The sequence below is a fragment of the Aquarana catesbeiana genome, linkage group LG04, assembly GCF_042186555.1.
Source record: "Aquarana catesbeiana isolate 2022-GZ linkage group LG04, ASM4218655v1, whole genome shotgun sequence".
In the NCBI taxonomy this organism is placed as follows: domain Eukaryota; kingdom Metazoa; phylum Chordata; class Amphibia; order Anura; family Ranidae; genus Aquarana; species Aquarana catesbeiana.
In genome coordinates, this window is record NC_133327.1 from 68,231,114 (window position 1) to 68,253,913 (window position 22,800).

At 42.3% G+C, this 22,800-nt stretch overlaps 1 protein-coding gene across 1 annotated transcript in view; it reads left to right on the forward strand.

The window, feature by feature from the left end:
- TP53I3 (tumor protein p53 inducible protein 3) overlaps positions 1 to 17,056 on the forward strand; it is a 31,249-nt gene extending 14,193 nt beyond the window's left edge. The window contains exons 4-6 of the mRNA XM_073625303.1: positions 2,887 to 3,099; positions 13,701 to 13,897; positions 16,645 to 17,056. Coding sequence (XP_073481404.1) covers positions 2,887 to 3,099; positions 13,701 to 13,897; positions 16,645 to 16,827 — 593 coding nt within the window. The 3' untranslated portion in view covers positions 16,828 to 17,056. The remainder of the gene's footprint in view (positions 1 to 2,886; positions 3,100 to 13,700; positions 13,898 to 16,644) is intronic.
- Positions 17,057 to 22,800: the final 5,744 nt, after the last annotated feature.

Sequence of the window (22,800 nt, forward strand, 5' to 3'; positions counted from 1 at the left end):
ACCCTATTGAGCATCTGTGGAGCATCCTCAAACGGAAGGTGGAGGAGCGCAAGGTCTCTAACATCCACCAGCTTCATGATGTCGGAGGAGTGGAAGAGGACTCCAGTGGCAACCTGTGAAGCTCTGGTGAACTCTATGCCCAAGAGGGTTAAGGCAGTGCTGGAAAATAATGGTGGCCACACAAAATATTGACACTTTGGGCCCAACTTGGATATTTTCACATAGGGGTGTACTCACTTTTGTTGCCAGCAGTTTAGACATTAATGGCTGTGTTGAGTTATTTTGAGGGGACAGCAAATTTACACTGTTATACAAGCTGTACATAAAAGACAAAAACAGAACATCCCATAGCTGAACTTACCAACCAGTCTGCCAACTGACCAAATTAATCTGTCCAACAGTCTGCGTTAAAAACAGGTTTAGTTAGAACGCATGCATAAGCTGCGAGGCCTCTTCACGGCACCCTGTGTATGCTTTCAATCCTAACGCTACAGAATTTATAAGCGTCTTCACAATGGAAGCACATGCATTAAATAGATAGATGAGGGGCAGGTGGGCCTGGAGGCAGCCCATTCTCCCTTAAAGGAACAGGAGCACGCTGGACATCAAGCAAGAGCACAATGGCAGCTCCTGCCCCATGTGACTCTGGCAGCCATCTTGGGTCAGGCAGAGTCAATTTAAGGCCCTGGCTCCCCGGTTTGGCTTGCATTTGTGAATGGGCAGTATAGGGAAAGATGCCCCGTCTGTTAGGGGCAGAACTAGCGGTAGGGAAAGCATAGGGTCTGTTAATCCTCTGGACATCCTCCCAATTGGGCACAAGACAGCCAGGCCACATTCTGCTCTCTTTACAGTCTGGATGAGCATTGCTCTATTCTCTTTGCTGAAAACCGTGCACCTGGTTGGGCAGTTCTCCCATCGGGCCTAGTTGTGAACCTCCACTGCATTACTTCAATACAAGTTCTCTATTGCACCCGACTATGTGAATTATTGCCACCACACCGCACCCATCGACACGCACAGCAGGAAGAAAAGCTGTCCAGTGGGAGTTAGATAAATAAGGGGCTTCCAGATAATCAGACACTAAATGAAGAGCTAATTCGAAAGAACGTCAAAGAAACTTGGCAAGAAGAGATAAATAGTTACAGTATATCTAATGATTAATTTATATCATAATTGTTTTTTGTTTTTTTACCATAAAGTGTAACAAAGGAGAAATTCAAATGGTTGCCTCACACCTGTCAGTTATATTGGCACCACATCCCTTTGATAAAGATGAACAAAAAAATGAAGGAATGGGACTTTAAAGGTGCAGTATTTAACACACAAATTATATCACAAATTTAATTTTATTTAGAAAAGTTAATTGATAAAAGACATAATGATTTAAAATTCATCCAATATTACAGTATAGTTCCAGAAGGTGCAAATGAAAGACTTATTTCTCAACATGTTTCACCACATCCAGTGGCTTCCTCAGGAGCATAGTATTTATCAGGCACTATCTAAGAATGACAATACACAGAAATTACAACATGAACAATATAAGGTATACAATAAATCAACAGTGTACAAATATTAAATGGTCCCACACATCTAAGCTGCTAATGCAATGCCATAGCCTGGGAACTATATTTACCTGTATATAGATGATTTAAAAATTGTATAAAGGAAATAACACTAATATTTAAGCCAGATGAATCAAAAGGCAGACCCCACCGATGGATCATCTGATGACAATAGAGGGTAATATAAGAGAAAAAATTGCATTTTTAACTGGTGGACAAAAGGCCTAAAATAGAGATGGAAAGATAAACAATACAGTTTAATTAATAAAAGGCTAAGGGAAAACCCGAAGCGGTATAGATCAAAACACGATGAAAGGTATTTAAATGAGAATCTAGCTGTGCTATGTTGGCTAAACCAAACCGACAGTCAAAAATTCATCCACATTTGGCTAATATCACCCCCAGAGGAGCCCCATAGGGGAAGCATAAGCCTAAGGGGAAGGATAGGGCATAGATCAATCATCTAGACCAGTAAGAACCACAGAGTAGATATCCCAGTGTTAATTCCAGTAAAGATAAATACTTGAATGGATTGTATATTTCAATGACAGCGTCTTCCGACTCTCATGCTGGCCTACACCTTTTGACGTTCAACAGAGTGCTTATATACCCTCCCCCTCTCCAAAAAGGCACCAAGGAAAACGGCGCCAAAAAATCAGGAAGGGGCGGACACTACAGTGGCGTCTGCCAACACGTAGTTGCACCGGAAATTACATAGAAAACTACACTAGGGAAACCGGAAGTCAACAAAGACAGCGCCGCGTGGCACACCGGAAGTGACACCAAGTCGGACTCTAAGCGTCACCTCTAGAAGCTGTAAACAGCTTCTAGAGCTGCTTCATTTCCGGTGCGACTACGTGTTAGCAGATGCCACTGTAGCGTCCGCCCCTCCCCGATTTTTTTTTGGCGCCATTTTCCTTGGCGCTTTTTTGGAGAGGGGGAGGGTATATAAGCACTCTGGTGAACGTCAAAAGATGTAGGCCAGCATGAGAGGTGGAAGACGCTGTCATTGAAATATACAATTCATTCAGGTATTTATCTTTACTGGAATTAACATTGGGATATCTACTCTGTGGTTCTTATTGGTCTAGATGATTGATCTATGTCCTATCCTTCCCCTTAGGCTTATGCTTCCCCTATGGGGCTCCTCTGGGGGTGATATTAGCCAAATGTGGATGAATTTTTGACTGTCGGTTTGGTTTAGCCAACATAGCACAGGTAGATTCTCATTTAAAGTGGGGTTCCACCCAAAAAAACAGAAAGTGTAACGGAGTGGCTCTTTATCTGCTTGTTTTATTTTGTTATGTTTTTATGTTTAAAGGGAAGGTCCAGAAAGGTGAAACGGTATTGATACACGCAGGAGCTAGTGGTGTTGGCACTGCTGCCATCCAGCTGTGCCGTTTTGCTGGAGTTGTACCCATCGTGACGGCTGGTTCAGCTGAAAAGCTTGAGTTTGCCAGGAAACTTGGAGCTGCTTCTGGATTCAACTACAAAGAGGAGGACTTTGGCACTAAATGTCTGGAGGCCACAAACAGTAAGTTCAGTGCAGCGGCTTGATATGCACAGGTTAATCACTAACACACATTACCAAAGGTCTCATATATGTAAGTATACATAAGTAATGCACAGGAAACAGCTGTGGTATTATCCACAGAACCAGATCAGAGGATTGCTTTTGTTTTCTGTAGTGGGCTCACAAATACAGCTGCTGGAATCTGATTGGCTGCAAAAAATTGCCTGAATGTTTTGCTCTTGTATAGCAACTTTATATAAGCTTTGTGCTTCATATGCAATTTCCCGTCATACTTCTTGGCCTTGGGACCATGGGTAGAGTAGAACCTCTGTCAAGTTTTCATTCCAGTCTGGGTCCCTGCTTGGGAAATGTTCCCCTTTTTTTGCCATGGTGACCATTGTCACTGAGGGACAAAGAGATGGGGAAATTCAAAATGTTACAGTTTTTAGCAGAAGAGGAGACAAGGAGAAGTCTTCCAATGGGACACCTGTTCTGGTGACAGATATCTAAGGTGGGAATTTCTCTCATTACCTGTGACACTACTGGGACAGGAAATAAAGGGGATCTCCCCAGTGGGGGATGGATAACAAAAAGTAGACTGACAGGGGAGTTCTAAACCTAAATGTAAAAAAAAATGGTTTGGCTTGACACTTAAAGTTTAACGCCAGGCAGATATACAGTGGGGCAAAAAAGTATTTAGTCAGCCACCAACTGTGCAAGTTCTCCCACTTAAAAAGATGAGAGAGGCCTGTAATTGTCATCAGCGGTATACCTCAACTATGAGAGACAAAATGTGGAAACCAATCCAGACATCACATTGTCTGATTTGGAAAGAATTTATTTGCAAATTATGGTGGAAAATAAGTATTTGGTCAATATCAAACATTCATCTCAATAATTTGTTATATATCTTTTGCTGGCAATGACAGAGGTCAGACGTATTCTGTAATGCCCTGTACACACGATTGGACATTCCGACAACAAAATCCTAGGATTTTTTTCCGACAGATGTTGGCTCAAACTTGTCTTGCATACACACGGTCACACAAAAATGACGGAAAATCCGATCATTCTGAACGTGGTGACGTAAAACACGTACGTTGGGACTATAAACGGGGCAGTAGCCAATAGCTTTTGTCTCTTAATTTATTCTGAGCATGCGTGGCACTTTGTCCGTCGGATTTGTGTACACACGATCGGAATTTCCGACAACGGATTTTGTTGTCGGAAAATTTTATAGCAAGCTCTCAAACTTTGTGTGTCAAATTCCGATGGAAAATGTGTGATGGAGCCTACACATGGTCGGAATTTCCGACAACAAGGTCCTATCACACATTTTCCGTCGGAAAATCTGACCGTGTGTACGGGGCATAAGTCTTCACAAGGTTGTCACACACTGTTGCTGGTATGTTGGCCCATTCCTCCATGCAGAACTCCTGTAGAGCAGTGATGTTTTGGGGCTGTCGCTGGGCAACATGGACTTTCAACTCCCTCCAAAGGTTTTCTATGGGGTTGAGATCTGGAGACTGACTAGGCTACTCCAAGACCTTTGAAATGCTTTTTACGAAGCCGCTCCTTCGTTGCCCGGGCGGTGTGTTTGGGATCATTGTCATGCTGAAAGACCCAGCCACGTTTCATCTTCAGTGCCCTTGCTGATGGGAGGAGGTTTGCACTCAAAATCTCACAATACATGGCCCCATTCATTCTTTCATGTACATGGATCAGTCGTCCCATTCCCTTTGCAGAGAAACAGCCCCAAAGCATGATGTTGCCACCCCCATGCTTCACAGTAGGTATGCTGTTCTTTGGTTGCAACTCAGCATTCTCTCTCCTCCAAACACGAGTTGTGTTTCTACCAAGCAGTTCTACTTTGGTTTCATCTGACCATATGACATTCTCCCAATCCTCTTCTGGATCATCCAAATGCTCTCTAGCAAACCTCAGATGGGCCCAGACATGTACTGGCTTAAGCAGGGGGACACGTCTGGCACTGCAGGATCTGAGTCCCTGGCGGCGTAGTGTGTTACTGATGGTAGCCTTTGTTACGTTGGTCCCAGCTTTCTGCAGGTTATTCACTAGGTCCCCCCGTGTGGTTCTGGGATTTTTGCTCACCATTCTTGTGTTCATCTTGACCCCAAGGGGTGAGATCTTGTGTGGAGCCCCAGATCGAGGGAGATTATCAGTGGTCTTGTATGTCTTCCATTTTCTAATTATTGCTCCCACAGTTGATTCTTCACACCAAGCTGCTTGCCTATTGCAGATTCAGTCTTCCCTGCCTGGTGCAGGTTTACAATTTTGTTTCTGGTGTCCTTCGACAGCTCTTTGGTCTTCACCATAGTGGAGTTTGGAGTGTGACTGTTTGAGGTTGTGGACAGGTGTCTTTTATACTGATAACAAGTTAAAACAGGTGCCATTAATACAGATAATGAGTGGAGAACAGGGGAGCCTCTTAAAGAAGAAGATACAGGTCTGTGAGAGCCAGAAATCTTGCTTGTTTGTAGGTGACCAAATACTTATTTTCCTCCATAATTTGCAAATAAATTCTTTCAAAAATCAGACAATGTGATTGTCTGGATTTTTTTCCACATTTTGTCTCATAGTTGAGGTATACCTATGATGACAATTACAGACCTCTCTCATCTTTTTAAGTGGGAGAACTTGCACAATTCATGGCTGACTAAATACTTTTTTGCCCCACTGTAAAAGACCACAGCAATGTATTCATTAACCTCCTTACAACCGCAATATACATGTTTGCAGCAGCAGGGTGGGTGCCGTGGTGGTTAATGTCCACCTGCTGTTTATATGCATTGTTGTGTTGTGCAGTGCACATTATCAGTGATGTGGCTGAGCTGTTGCCTGTAGGATGGGCTCATGATGATGTCAGCAGTGTGCAGCCAACTACAGCGCACCAGGATTAGAAGCCACTTTTTACCTCGGGCATTAATCCCTGTATGGTCTGCAAAGCTCCGAGAGAAGGGAGTAACAGCAGAATACACCAATAGGTTTTTTTTCTGCAATGCAAATAGCATGCTGATAGAAGTATAGAGCGGAATGACAGAAAGATGAACTCATTAGTGTATTGCTTCTCCTTACGTACTGCAGTGACGGGGTATGGATGGCGAGGAGACCTCTAAGCAAAAGAAAATATACAGCAGAGTATCAGGCCCTGTGTAGATCAGTGTAAATATTGGAACTGGATGGCCAAAAAAAAACAAATCGTTTGGCAAGTAATCAGCCCCCTTATATGTATTTAGCTGTATACCTGCCATTCATTTTTAAAGTGATTGTAAACGATCACCTTGTAAAACAACCTATTTAGTTTAAAAAATAATTGAAAGGCGAAAGGCAAAACATTTTTGTATAGATATATAGATATATAGATATATATATCTATATATCTATATATCTATATAAAAATGCATTAAAAATACCTTTTTTTTTTTTTTCCCTTTTTTTTTATCAGTAATCACATTCCATCTGTTCTTAGCTGCATAAGAGCAGGGGGGAGGAGAAGCAGCAGCACACTGAGCTTCCCAGTGAATGGTTGTGCAGCGGGTTGGCAGGACAAGTCTGATCATTGGAGGAGAGCAGGCTGAGTTCCCAGCATAGCTAGAGAACTGACCACGCTCTCCTCTCCTGCTTAGAGTGGTCAGTTCTTAATAGGAAAGCAGAGGAACTAGCAGGAACACCAGGGATTTCACACAAAAGAAGCAATACAAACCGAACAGGATACTTTCTAATATAAGTACATGGTACAGCAGGCACATATCAGAAATATGAAGTGTTTGGTGTAACAAACGCTTTAAGTAATATGAGGAGTAGTGAAAACAAGGTTGATCCTTTTATTGCCATATTTTCAGTTCACATTTAGAAGAAAGGTGCTAAATGGCTTTTCTAGTGGTACATTTTCTGCTAGAAGGGAAAATACTTCTGCCACGTTATGTTGGAAACAGGCAAAAATGATGTTTCTTAGGGCCTATAGGATTAGCAGTGTCATGCTGTGCAGATTTAAGCAGGCTATACACTGATCGAAATCCATCTGGTTGAATCAGGGTCCTTCATATCATGGAACTGCTTTTAGTTGGCCCTCAATAACTACCTGGACTTTAAAAAAAATAATGAGCAGAAACAACAGTAGTGTGCTATTGTATTTCTTTTATATCTTGGAAAGAAAAACTTGAGAAAGACAATTGAAACAGAAATGTGTCTGGTTCAGAAGGGACCAACCTAATTCTGATCAGTGTGTCCATCCCCTTTTGTCAAAGGGATATACTGGAAAACTTTTGGTGATCAGTGGTTGCAGCCACTAATCAGTGTGTCATGACGGCGGTGGGTCCCAGAATACAATGTCCTGGCAAGGGGAGATTCCTTCATCCAGCTCGGTTGTGTCGATGGAGGAATTTGTTCATTTTTTTTTTTTTTAATGTGTATAGCCAGCTTTAGTCAATATTTTACATGCTGGAGCCTAGTAAACAAATTTCTGTTATGAATTTATCAGATCTAATGTGGGAGTTTGAGTCACTGTATGCGGTTTGTCACTCGATTCCCTTTGAATTCAACACACCTGCCATATAAAATACCAGTTTACACAATACAGGATGCTTTAAGTGCTCTTGTGTCTTGCATACAAACGACAAAGAATTGTCGGCCAACAAATACAAACGTAGTGACGTACTGCGTTGTTTTTCAGCTCTTTATCGCCACCCTTTGGGCTCCTTCTGCTAATTTTGTTTTAGTAGAAGTTTGGTGAGTGTTGATGCGAACTGAAAAGTGCGAACTTTACTGTTCGTTGCTGAGCGGCCGTTCGTCAACCAGACATGTTGTGGAATCGGAGGAGATAACATGTTATTTATTATTGGCCTTGGAGTTATTGCTTTGACATTATTTTTTTGGTTGAATTTTGATTTGGAATATTTTCTATATTTTTGGATGCATAGAATATGAAAGTTCTATTGGCAGATAGCATGTCTAATTTTATTTGTTTTCTTTTTTTAATGCACAATAAAAAAAAATGTGTAGAATAATACTTGGCTATGTGTTTTACTTCAAATGACAGTTTGGGAGTAGGCAGTTACATTTAAAAAAATACAATGTAAAATTAACAAGGGACACCAACATAGTTGTATCTTTGATCTTATAAACTACGGGATAATGGTGTTGTGGTAACTTGCCCAAATATATAAAAAAAAAAATAATAATATTATTCTTGATATCACTAGAAAAAAAAGCCTTTGAAAATTTGTTTGCAATAACTCCATCAGTATCACCAGCAAAGCAGCTTCATTATTATCCTATTAAAGAAGAAGAGAATTGTGTGCTGCATTTCGAGACTTCATAATTTGCCACGTCACGAATGTTAATTCTCCATTACGAACGCTAGTTTACAAGACCGACCACTTCTGGATCGTCCTTGCTTCCGATCATGCGTGTTTGTACTTTGGACTTTTGTCCGACGGACTTGTGTACACACGCTCGGAAAATCTGACAACAGACATTTGTCCACGGAAAATTTTAAAACTTGCTATCCAACATTTGTCCACGGAAAATCCGACAACAGTTGTCCGATGGAGCATACACACGGTCGGATTTTCTGCCAAGAGCCTGTCATCACACATTTCCTGTAGGAAAATTTGATCATGTGTACAAGGCTTAAAGAGGAGGGCCCATTAAAAAAAAAAAAAAAAATTAAAAGTCAGCAGCTACAAATACTGCAGCTGCTGACTTTTAATCGGACACTTACCTGTCCCAGGGTCCAGCGATGCGGGGGATCGAAGCCCCGTTCGCCTCCCCCTCCGTTCGGCGACGCCGGCATTGCAACTGTGGGCGCTGGGCTGTGGCTTTACAGCAGGGCACCCACTGTGCATGCGTGAGCGGCGGCGCGCGCTGTAATGGGTCCCAGGTGATTGACAAGAGGGAGGGAGCAGAGCCGAGTCCTTCCTGTGCCGAGGGGGAAGATATGTCACCAGCCCAGGCACTGAAAGAGGCAGACTACGAGGGACCCCTTAGCAACCGGCATTTAGAGGTGAGTTAAAAAAAATTCCAAATGTTTGTTTTTTTTTTAGGAATTTTCATGTATTTTTTATTTTTTGGGTGGAACACCACTTTAAGTGATATCAAGAATAATATTATTATGATTTTTTTTTTATTTGGTCAAGTTACCACAACACCATTATCCTGTAGTTTTTAAAATCAAAGATACAACTATGTTGGTGTCCCTTGTCAATTTTACATTGTATTTTTTTTTAATCTAACTGCCTACTCCCAAACTGTCATTTGAAGTAAAACGCATAGCCAAGTATTATTCTTCACAATTTTTTATTGTGCATTAAAAAAAGAAAACAAATAAAATTAGACATGCTATCTGCCAATAGAACTTAACCAAAAAGTACATTCTATGCATCTAAAAATATAGAAAATATACCAAATTAAATCATTATTATTCAACCAAAAAAACAATGTCAAAGCAATAACTCCAAGGCCAATAATAAATAACACGTTATCTCCTCTGATTCCGCAACATGTCTGGTTGACGAACGGCCGTTCATAAACTAACTGAAAAGCACGAATCAACACTCACCAAACTTCTACTAACACGAAATTAGCAAAAGGAGCCCAAAGGGTGGAGCCCAAAGGAGCTGAAAAACAACGTAGTATGTCAGTACGTTCGTATTTGTTGGCCGACAATTTCTTGCCGTTTGTATGCAAGACAAGTTTGGGCCAACACCCTTCAGACAACAGTCCATGATTTTGTTGGCCAACAATCCCATCGTGTGTACGAGGCTTTAATATTCTGGTAAGTCAAGGAGGTGAGTCCTGTTCCTTCCTAGAATTTCCCTCGTGTTTTACAAATGAAAGTCTTTAGAGTGATATTATCAATTCTTCTGCGTTATTTGTTTTGGCGTCCAGCAGGCTGAACAAACCTTGTGAGTCAGATGTCCATGTTATGTTCAGTTATCACAGGGAGTGCCAGTTATCATTAATACTTTGGTAAACATGCTGTATGGATATGGAAAGACTTCTTGTTTGAACCTGTACTTGTGATCTAACAAAGAGCAAATCTCCTTCTACATCGTTTCATGTTTTCCATCCATTGCAGCTGAACCCTGACAACCTATTCACCAGCTGTATTCATCGCTTTCTAAAGTGAGTCCACTCTAATTCATCCCAAAGGTGTTCTATCGGGTTGAGATCAAGACTCCACAGGAAATACATTAGCACACTACTGTTGCAGGCCAGTCAAGTTCCTTCACCCCAAACTCGTTCCTCCATGTCTTTATGGACCTTACTTTGTGTACTGGTGTGCAGTCATGTTGGAACAGAAAGTGGCCATCCCCAAACTGTTCCCACAAAGTTGGGAGCATGAAATTGTACAAAAAAGTGTATGCTGACGCCATAGGTGTGCGCAGCCTATTGCATTAGGGTGTGCACCTCAAAGCTCCAACACAAATGCGTTTGTGACATATTAACTGGCCTCTTCCCCGCTCTTCATCCTGAAACAATGGGGGGGGGGGGGGAGCACACAGGGGCACTTGGGCAGCAGAAAGAAGGTGAACTGGGACAAGAGGGGTGGCATATATTGGTACCGATCCCCTGTACTTTCCTCCTGTAGCAGCTCAATGTCGGCGAGAGGGAGAAGAGGAGAAGCCTACTTTAAGCTGCTGCAGGAGAAAATACAGATCAGTTCCACTAATTTCCACCCCCCTCCCCCACTGCCTATTCTGTCCAGGTTCAGGGGGTTGGCAAGTAAAGATCATGGTTTACCTGTCACCTGCCCACAATTGACGGGTTGTCAACTCCAGGATTAGGGTGTGCCCAGGCACACCTGGCACACCCCTTGCGCACGCCTATGGCTGACGCCTTAAGAGATCCCTTCACTGGAACTAAGGGGCCAAGTCTAACCCCTGAAAAACAACTCCGAACCATAACCCCCCCTTCACCAAATGATTTGGACCAGTGCACAAAGCAAGGTCCATAAAGACATGGATAAGCAAGTTTGGGGTGGAGGAACTTGACTGGCCTCCACAGAGTCCTGACTCAACCCGATAGAGCTCCTTTGGGATAAATTAAAGTGGAGACTGCAAGCAAGGCCTTCCCGTCCAACATCAGTGCCTGACCTCACAAATGCGTTTCTAGAAAATTGGTCAAATGTTCCCACAGACACACACACTCCTAAAACTTGTGGACAGCCCTCCCAGAAGAGTTGAAGCTGTTATAGCTGCAAAGGGTGGGCCAACTTAGTATTGAACCCTACGGACTAAGACTGGGATGCCAGTAAAGTTCATATGTGTGTAAAGACAGGTGTCACAATACTTTTGACAATATAGTGTATATTATAGTAGACCCATAACGTACCCTTCCCTGTGTCTAAATTGTGATCCTTGCACCACGGGACTTCTTGGCTATGTGCTATGAAGAAAGCTTGACTCATGAGCCAGGTCAAAGCTTGTGCTCACGTTTTTGAATTCTGGTTGCCTCAAATTCTAAACTCAGTGGATTGTGCTGTCAGATGGAGAGGCTGCTCCGCCAGGGCATTTTTTTTCAATACTTTTCTGCTACAAGATTTCATTAAAACCCTATTACAACTTTAAACTATACATTTTGGGCAACAAAAAAATCCTTCTCTGCAGTGGGGCTGCGACTGCGCTGTAAGAATCAATTGCGTGTTTTGTCTAGGGGACAGGAGGAACAGTTCTACTCACCCGATCCTTTGTTCCCCCGGCAGATGGTGCTCCCCCATGCTCCAGCGATGGATTGTCCCTCAGTGTTATCATGTCCAATCCAGCAGACACACATAAAACCTCCAGCGCTTGAGAGTGGACCCCAAGGGGGACAGTTGTCTAGATTCCCATCTTGGCTTAAATGAACATGCTGTGCCTTGCTGCCCTCTTACGACTGGGAAAGTCACGATACACTTAAACTATAAAAGAAAACAGAGGATGCACCAGCCTAGCGCATTATCCTCGAAATATGTTTTTTATTAATAAAAATCGTAACTAAAGAACTCAAAAACCAACAGGTGCTCTTGTCTCCTCCTCCCATGCTCATCTCCAGAGCCTCTCCCATCCTCTGGAACTCACTACCCTAATCTGCCTGGCTATCTCCTACTCTGTCCACTTTTAGGCGATCCCTGAAAACTCATCTCTTCAGGGAGGCCTATCCTGCCTTCAGCTAGCAACTGAATCTTCTACTTCCCTCAACAGTTCATCCCTCAGAGTTATTACCTTTTGTTGCACCAGCCTTTCCCTCTTAGATTGTAAGCTCTCAGGACCAGGGCTCTTCTAACCCTCTTGTATTGAATTGTGTTGTTGCTGTACTGTCTCCCTTTATATTGTAAAGGGCTGCGCAAACTGTTGGCGCTAAATAAATGCTGTATAATAATAATAATAAAGTGTATAAAAGCTTGTCATGCTACAACAACAGCATCGAGTCCACATTACATAATAAACAGTAAGAAGATGTGAGTCCAACAGGCTAACGTGTTTCTAGGGGATTCCCTCTTCTTCCCTCTGGCCTTGAGGAATAGGGAAACCCCTCAAAATACATTAGCCTATTGGACTCACAGCATCCTGTTACTGTTTATGATGTAACGTGGACTTGATACTGTTGTAGCATGACAAGCTTTTATACACTTTTTAGTTTGTGGGTATTTTACTTACGATTTTTATTATTAAAATATATGTTTTGAGGATAATGCGTTAGTCTGGTGTGCCCTCTGTTTTGTTTGTTTTATGTTATCATGCCCAATGCAGGGCTATGCACCCTTCTTTGGTCGTGATGATGTCAGGATCCTAGAGCGTGGGGGTGAGGAAGCTGTGGGGACTGGTCTAGCTTCGGGGAAAAGTGGAGAATCAGGGAAGTAAATTTTATTTTTTGTGATAGGAAGGGCATGCTCCACCCCCCCCCCCCCCCCAAAACCTTGCCTGGCTACATGCTCTGATAAGGGTCTGGTATGGATTTTGGAGGGGGACCTCATGTGTTTTTTTTTTTTTTTTTTTCTTGGTGTGGGTTGTCCCCAAAATTCTTATCAGACCAGAAGGACTTGTGTATGGATTTGGTGGGGGAACCTCATGCCATTATTATTATTATTATTATTATTGTTTGTTTTTTTTATTCTCAGCTCTTTTGCTTACATTCTGACAGCAGGAATGAGTCATAGTTGTTAGGACGCCGGCGGGTGCGGGCTCTTAGCAACCAATGCAAAAATGGATCGTTTGTCTATTTATATCCATTTAGTTCCGCTTATGTTTTTTAAGTGGAACAAAAATGGAGACTTGTTCTGTTTAAAAAAAAGGAGCTGAGCGGACGCAAATGTAAAAAGATGATCGTCCGTTTATCTATAGGAATGCATTGCTGTCCATTTTCCAGCCGTCAATGAATTGATGAAAAATGGATAGATGGAGTTTGGGGTCCTGAGGATGCTAGGTGGCTTTTGGTTGACTTAATAGACATGTTTCTTTTTCAACCTGACTATCTATGAATAAACATTGTCCTCCTCAGTTGTTTAAGTTAGGTGATGTCAAGGGGCAAACAAAGTCTGACTGTCATCAATATAAATGCTTCATTATTTTTTTCTGGGACAGATACCGTTCCTATTTTAACTTCCACATTCTCTTCTGCAGATGTTGGTGTTGATATTATATTAGACTGTGTGGGGGCGACACACTGGGAAAAAAATCTACAGTGCCTGAACACTGACGGTCGCTGGATTCTCTATGGGTTGATGGGATCTGGTGAGATTCATGGAGATTTCCTGACAACGTTACTGCGGAAAAGGGGAAACCTTTTGGCCAGTACACTGAGATCCCGCTCAAGCAAGGCAAGTGAACACATAGTGTGGATGATGAGAGTACACTCTCTGCTTAATACAACTATTGATTTACAGTATGTTCTTTTTAAGGACTGAATGTTGTTGATGTGTTTGATGGGCTTTTGTTTACATCAGATCTGCTTTTCTCCCTATGCAAGTCAATAAGAATGCAAGAGCAGCTTGAAACAGGTTGATGCAGCTTAGAAGAAAACCAAACACAACCCTTATTGGAATTTGAGGTCTGAGTTGCCGCAATGGGTCAAGAAATCAAAATACTATTTTTTTTTTTTTTTTTTTAGCAACATATAGTGCACACAGAGTAGGTTCAGTGATGTGCGTTAAAAAAAAAAAAACGCACAGTAAGGTGAGCGTTTTACCACAGCACATTGTAAATGGGTTGTATAATCTCAGAGACATCATAAAAATGTAAAATGCAAGCTGAATTAACATGAAAGTAAACTGCCATCAACACAAGCCCAGAGCTCATTGACACATACCTAAGGCCCCATTCACATCTTAGCAGTGGCAGCTGGTGCTATAATTTTTGGCAGCAAATAATCCAACGCCCCCCCCCCCCCACACTCCATCCCTACCAGCACACAGCACTGCACTCCATCCTCAGCATACATCGCTCCAGCCTCTGCAGGCACACACAGAGCTCACATCACCATGTGATCACATCATCACTATTGGCGGAGCAGATTGTGGAGCTGCTTGGAGACCTAGGGAGTTGTGTCATACAGGACTGTTAAAGTTGCACATCACAGGAGGTTTGTGAAGAACGGTCACTCCTCCCCCAGTCGGTCGGTGGATCAGACACACGGGCTCCAACCCCTGGTTGGATCACCCGCACCCCCTGCCCCCATCGGTTGGTCCTCAGCTCCGTAATTAACACATCTATGTCACGGGCAGCGGCTTCACCCTGCATATCCTCCTCAGCTTCACGGGGTCTCCTCCTCCACAGCCAATACGATTGCTTCGCCTCTTGGCCAATCTGCTTCCTGATTGGCCGGGAGGAGAATCAGGAAGACGATGGCGAATATTAATTTGCTATTGTCACACAACTGGGTGGGCTTAGGGTGCAGTGCTCTGTGCCCCAAGCCCACCCTTTTTTGAAGCCAATTAGAGCCTCAGGCTTTCATCATGTGCTTCTATAAAAATTAAAATAAAAAACCCCCCCATTGAAATCCTTGCGTCTGGCGCATGGATTGGGGGGGAGGGGTGGCGCCCCTGCGCCTTGTATGGATGGACTGCCACTGCATCTTAGTATATTAGATTTACAGGCAGATTTGCACGATTCTTCCTGCAATTCCAAATTGCACTAAAATCAAGGGTAAATGTATGACACATGTTTTGGGTGCCATTCATTCTCAAAAAAAAATGGGCATTTTGTAACAACAAAACTGGACAAATCATGCTGTACAAAAACGCACCAAAGTTGGCTCCAAAAAGGGTACAGGAGCCACTTTGGTGCATTTTTTGGAACAGAGGGCAGCCCATTCAATTGAATGGTGTCACTTCCAAAACACAGTAAATAACGCAGCTCTTCGACATCACTAGATGTGAATGGAGACTTAGGCCCCTTTCACATGAGGCGGACTCCGTTTCTACGGAGCCCGCCTCAGTCCGCCGGCTCAGCGGGAGATCTGTCCGTTGATCTCCGCTGAGCCGGCGGATGACAGGTCCCTCTCTGCTCACTGAGCGGGGAGGGGCTTGTCAGGCACCGCTGCCGCCTATGGAGGGATCGGACGAAAACGGACAGCATGCCCGTTTTCGTCAGATCTCACCCGATCCGCCAGCGACGGACCTGGACGTAGAGCCATCCGTCTGCTTTTAGCGGATCAGACGGGGTCGGATGTCAGCGGACATGTCTCCGCTGACATCCGACGCTCCATAGGCTAACATGGATCGCCCGTTCAGGTCCGCCGTCAAAACTGACAGGCGGACCTGAACGGTCCGATCGTGTGAAAGGGGCCTAAGGGTAATACTAGGAACAGAGACAACCCTCTTTCAGATTTCAGATTTTCTTGTGATATAGTCTTTTAGTTAAAGTGTGTGTGTGTGTGTGTGTGTGTGTGTGTGTGTGTGTGTGTGTGTGTATATATATATATGTGTGTATGTACAGTATGTATGTATATATATATATATATAGTGTGTGTCGATAGATAGATAAGAATCCCTATCAATCAGGGGTTTTATTGGTGTTGGTCTCCCTGCTGGGTAGTTTCGCCCCTCTATTTGTCATGGTGACAAAGGAAGAGGGTAAATGTATAATTTAAAATTTTTGAGATGTCACCAGAACAGAAGGTGCAGGAAAATATTCCACTGGGGACACCTGTTCCTAAATGTTGTAGAGGTTTACTCTCACTTCCTGTTTCATCTCCAGGACAGGAAGGGAAATCTCACTAGACAGCAAAAAATAAACCAACAGGGTTTTTTTTTTGTTTTTTTTTTTTTACCCTACTTGTCCTACTCTATCCAAAACTAAAATTCTTTTTACCTACACTTTAAATAGTTCTCTAAAATCTGGTGTTGCGGAACCACCAGGAAATGCTGAGATATAGAACACTGGTGAGATAACATTGCTATGGAGGTTTCTGCTGTTGTTTCTATGGGACTATGAGAAGTGAAGAAATTCAAATTTTATCTATAAAGCTATATCAAAACAGGATTTGTAAAGCAAATGCCTTATACTGGCATTTTGACACATAAACCATTCTACATATGAAGGTAACTGTTTTCTGTTTGTGTTTCAGTACAAGGCAGAGCTGGTGAAGGCTTTTACAGAAGAAGTTCTCCCTAACTTTACACCTGGCCATTCTATCCAACTGCAGCCAATAGTAGACAGCGTGTTTCCCTTCGATCAGATTGCTGATGCACACCGCCGCATGGAAGCCAACAAGAACATGGGGAAAATCATTCTTCAGATCCCTGTGTGACACCAGGAGGCAAATGTGTATTATAATCCACATTGTATACAATTGTCTTATGTGAAGAAGTGTGACACTGCCATTGTCCTGTATGTGTTTAAACTGTAATGTAATGTTTGTATAATTTCACATGTACAGTATCCACATGATAGAACACTCCCAATTACTGATGGATCATATGATCCTTATGCATTTAAAATCTAAAGATGGAAATATACGCTCAGATTTTATTCATTAATCCCACTTGTTTTCAAATGAATCTGAGAAGTTGTGCCTGCTGCATATCTTTCTATTTTCTTACCAGCTGTTATTTTTACAACCAATTTAGTGGGGATTTCTTAGGGGTAAATGCAGGTAGGTAGATTTCAATAATACCTCCCCCAAATGATATCAATGTCATACCAGCAGTTTGCCTTCCCTGAGCAATTGATTGAAGCATGATGAGGGGGGGGGGGGGGGGGGGGGCTAGAGACCCAGGCCACAGAGCGTTGTATGAGAGTAGCATTCCAACTCTCCAATGTACTGCCGACACAGGGTAGCTTTTGCAAAGAGATACGCATTGTAAAAAGAATAGAAGAATGAGTTTTAGGGCTTTTTGCTTACTTTTATACAGCGAGTAAAATAAGTATTGAATACGTCACCATTTTTCTAGGTAAATATATTTCTAAAGGTGCTATTGACATGAAATTTTCACCACATGTCAGTAACAACCCATGCAATCCATACTTCAAAGTACCACAGTGAACTGCCCTAGCAGGGGTTATAAACATAACAATGAATGCAAAGGTGTTTTTTTTTTTTTTTAGCCTCCTGGGTATTCCAGAGGAAACCATGTTAGATAGACTGTAGTGCAAATCTTCAAAAAGCACTAAACATGCATAGGTGTGAATCGGGCCTCACACAGCTCTGTCTATTCCTCCCTAAGAAAGATCTGTCCCAGTCTTAAAGTGGCCATACATGAATTGAAGTTCAGCCAGGACCAGCCAAATTTTGATATAGGTGTGGCCCTCCCTTTTTGAGAAAAGTTTATCAGTAGGTCGACTTATGTCAAACAGGACTGTTGGAAAACTTTTAATCGACCAACACTGATCAGTGTACTCTGACAGTGGAGGATGCCCTCTATCAGAATACAATAACACAGTCATAAGTATTCCTTCATTATCTTCACTTGTGTTGATGGGAGGTATCAGTTATCAGTTTTCTTTCTTTTTTAGCCCACCGTCTGAATAAAAAAAAAAATATGAAGCAAGTATATCAAGCTTAAAGCTTGTTATACACATGTAGCTTTCTTTCTTTCAACCTTAATGCCCTGTACACACGGGCGGACTTTTTGGCAACAAAGGTCCGACAGTCTTTCCGACGGACTTTCGAACGAACGGACTTGCCTACACACGATCACACCAAAGTCCGATGGATTCGTACATAATGACGTACAACCGGACTAAAATAAGGAAGTTCATAGCCAGTAGCCAATAGTTGCCCTAGCGTCGGTTTTCGTTTGTTGGACTAGCATACAGACGAGCCGATTTTTCGATAGGAACTGGGTCCGGCGGAGTTCCAACGTAAAGATTTGAAACATGTTCCAAATCTAAAGTCCGTCAGATTTTTGACAGAAACAGTCCCCTGAAGGTTCGATGAAGCCAACACATGGTCAGATTGTCCGCCGGATTCGGTCCGTCGGACCAGTCCGGTCGAAAAGTCCGCTCGTGTGTACAGGACATAAGACCGAACAAAGAAATCTAACCAATTCATCCATTCGTGTGAACAGCCCATATGGATGAATCCCTCCTGTCAGACTATTGTATTCTATTTCTGACAGTTACTGTCACTGGCTGTCAGAATTTTCAAACAATGCCTACATCTGACTGGATGCAAGCATTGTTTGAGCGTCAATTTTCCATCAGGCTCCTTCAACACAAGTTGATTAAAGAAATCGACTTTTGTTGAGCGATGCTTGAATTTTGACCAAGTCAGAAGGAGCAGTGTATGGCCAGTTTTAGATTCTGTATGCTTCTGATGGTTCCATGTCTGCTCACATACAGACTACTACTTGCTTAACTCAGTCACACCGGTCAGTTTGGTTTGGGTGTGTAGGCCAGACAGACCTAGCCTTACGCTTCCCATGTGTCAGGCTTTGAGCTGTTCTTACAGTACATAGGAATTATGACAGACTAGAGAACACTCTCTTTTGTGGGCAACACACACCAATCAGTCACATCTGATCAGGGATCCTTTCCCTGAAAGGGAAACAGATACTATCTGCCTCTTTACACAATGACTACCTGTCACACTATAAAATATTTTATGTTCTTAGAGAAAGGTCTCTAGGATGAAGTAAACTGATGGGCGGCTCTGTTAGCTTGGACATCATAATGGTGGCGTTCACTGTAGGAGATTTAAAAAGACTGACACTAGTATCCTTTGATTTTTCAGCTGCTGTATCATTACACACTTCAACACATTTTAGATATGGACATGAATTCTTTATGTGCATCTGACTTCTAAATGCTATAGGGAGGATTTTTTTAATTGAGCTAAAAAGCCATTAAATTTTGTGTCTATGGCTTTTCATAGTCCCAGTATTTTACATTCAACTTCATCGAGGAGAGACTGAGGCTGGGTTCAGGAGATTGTGACCGGCTCTCAATGGAGCTGGTTCACACATCTCCGGGACGGCTGCGGAGCGAATTGTACAGGAGTCCTGTGCGTCTTCTGGTCTGTTTTATTGATGGCTTTATTGTTGGCTGAATTCGGACCGAAATCGGACCTGATATGGTGAACAGGGATGCGTCGGACCCCTGCTCCGCACAGCAGTGTGGACCCAGCCTTTAGGCTACATTTACACGACTAGCCAGAGGCTGATAATTTTATGTGTTTAGAGGTGGCTAACGCATTCTGCGATATGGCGACATGCAAACTGGCTAATTAGCTGCGAACAGAAACTCTGCAGAAATGCCATCCTTGGACAAATACTATCTGCCTCCAGGGTCGGTCAGAGGCTCTTTTTGGTACCCTGTATGCATACAGCATGCAGCTCTGCCAGCAAGAATGTACTGATTCATGCTAGTGGGCACCTCTGCTTGCTTGTCTGAATGTAGCCTAAAAGTAAACCTGTCACAAACCTGAGAAAATCTAACTAATAAAGCTCTATAAAAAAAAACAAAAACAAAGGTTTTCCTTTGGTGAAAAAATATAGGCAGCTGCATTTATATATACACCTTTCCTTTGAAACTCATGTTTGTCTCTACCCCCTTCTACCTCTTTTCTAATCCAATAAGGTCTATTCATAATTGTCAATTTTCATGCAATAAAGCACATTCATTTTACTGCAGGAAAACACATTTCAAGTAGAAATCCCATGTTTTCCTTTTGTGGCTGGTACACATCTATGTGCTACAGTCCATTCACACCTAAACATATGCAATATCATTCACACTTCTCGGCAGGAATTTTGGTGTAAATGGGCCCTCCGCAAAATGGATAGACACAGGACCAATATCCAGGTGGAAGCAGATGGAGCCAAACTCCACTTTTACATGAAGGTTTGGGTTTGCATACAGCATATATCCATTTGCCAATATATCTGGATCTTTTTGTTTTTACATACAGTTTCATTTGAGGTTATCATCTGTGTGATGAGTAATGTTCAAATATTACATAATGTCTTTGTTTTTTCCTACAAAATATGTTTAATCAAATTAAAAGCTAAGTTCACCTCTTTGAAAAAAATATTAAATGCACATATATATATAATTTTTTTCAGTGGAACCTGCAGATCATTAGATCACGGTGCAATATCAGGCTCCTGAAGACACTGCCACCTCTAGCTTTCCTGTCCGTATCTCCATATGGGTAGACAGTTACAAAGCTGGAGAAAGTATCAATGAACTATGAGGGTTCATTAAGAACTACAAGCTGCCTGCCACAGTGGAAGATGGGGCTTGTATTTTTTTCATTCACAGAGTGCTGTGTGAGTGGAGCCCTACACCCCCTGTGACAGCAGGTGCGGGGCAAGGTTCCCCCGTCTGATGCAACAGGGGTGGGAGTCCGGGGGGCAGACCTGGAGCATATTATACGTTACACTCTAAATATGAGTGTAACGTGTAACACACTCCAAAAGGTGAACTTATCCTTTAAGATGAGCACAGATCATTACTGCCACAAGTGCTGTATATTACTACAGTCAGGTCCATAAATATTGGGACATCGACACAATTCTAATCTTTTTGGCTCTATACACCACAACAATGGATTTGAAATGAAACGAACAAGATGTGCTTTAACTGCAGATTTTCAGCTTTAATTTGAGGGTATTTACATCCAAATCAGGTGAACAGTGTAGGAATTACAACAGTTTGTATATGTGCCTCCCACTTTTTAAGGGACCAAAAGTAATGTGACAATTGGCTGCTCAGCTGTTCCATGGCCAGGTGTGTGTTATTCCCTCATTATCCCATTTACAAGGATCAGATAAAAGCTCCAGAGTTCATTTCAAGTGTGCTATTTGCATTTGGAATCTGTTGCTGTCAATTCTCAATATGAGATCCAAAGAGCTGTCACTATCAGTGAAGCAAGCCATCATTAGGCTGAAAAAACAAAACAAACCCATCAGAGAGATAGCAAAAACATTAGGTGTGGCCAAATCAACTGTTTGAAACGTGCTAAAAAGAAAGAACACACTGGTGAGCTCAGCAACACCAAAAGACCCGGAAGACCACGGAAAACAACTGTGATGTATGACCGAAGAATTCTTTCCCTGGTGAAGAAAACACCCTTCACAACAGTTGGCCAGATCAAGAACACTCTCCAGGAGGTAGGTGTATGTGTGTCAATCAAGAGAAGACTTCACCAGAGTGAATACAGAGGGTTCACTACAAGATGTAAACCATTGGTGAGCCTCAAAAACAGGAAGGCCAGATTCAAGTTTGCCAGACAACATCTAAAAAAGCCTTCACAGTTCTGGAACAACATCCTGTGGACAGATGAGACCAAGATCAACTTGTACCAGAGTGATGGGAAGAGAAGAGTATGGAGAAGGAAAGGAACTGCTCATGATCCAAAGCATACCACCTCATCAGTGAAGCATGGTGGTGGTAGTGTCATGGCGTGGGCATGTATGGCTGCCAATGGAACTGGTTCCCTTGTATTTATTGATGATGTGACTGCTGACAAAAGCAGCAGGATGAATTCTGAAGTGTTTCGGGCAATATTATCTGCTAATATTCAGCAAAATGCTTCAGAACTCATTGGACGGTGCTTCACAGTGCAGATGGACAATGACCTGAAGCATACTGCGAAAACAACCAAAGAGTTTTTTAAGGGAAAGAAGTGGAATGTTATGCAATGGCCAAGTCAATCACCTGACCTGAATCCGATTGAGCATGCATTTCACTTGCTGAAGACAAAACTGAAGGGAAAATGCCCCAAGAACAAGCAGGAACTGAAGACAGTTGCAGTAGAGGCCTGGCAGAGCATCACCAGGAATGAAACCCAACGTCTGGTGATGTCTATGCGTTCCAGACTTTAGGCTGTAATTGACTGCAAAGGATTTGCAACCAAGTATTAAAAAGTGAAAGTTTGATGGATGATTGTTAATCTGTCCCATTACTTTTGGTCCCTTAAAAAGTGGAAAGCATATATACAAACTATTTTAATTCCTACACCGTTCACCTGATGTCCCAATATTTATGGACCTGACTGTGGATTATGTGAGTTAATGTCATGTCAATTTATGATTTTATACTTACTCTTTTATAAAATTAAATTTGACTCTTTCTATCTGGTACTGTGCACTATTGATTTTACGGTGTTATTATCAAGGCCTTTTTTCAGTAAGGTTACTTTTGTGGGGTATCCAGATCATTGATCCAATATTAAACAGTATCCTTATTGAACAATAAAAAACAGCATAGATTATTGTTGGATCTTTATTCTGTTTTGTACACAAATGTTAAATTGTTAAATTAGTCAAGGCCTGAAGAT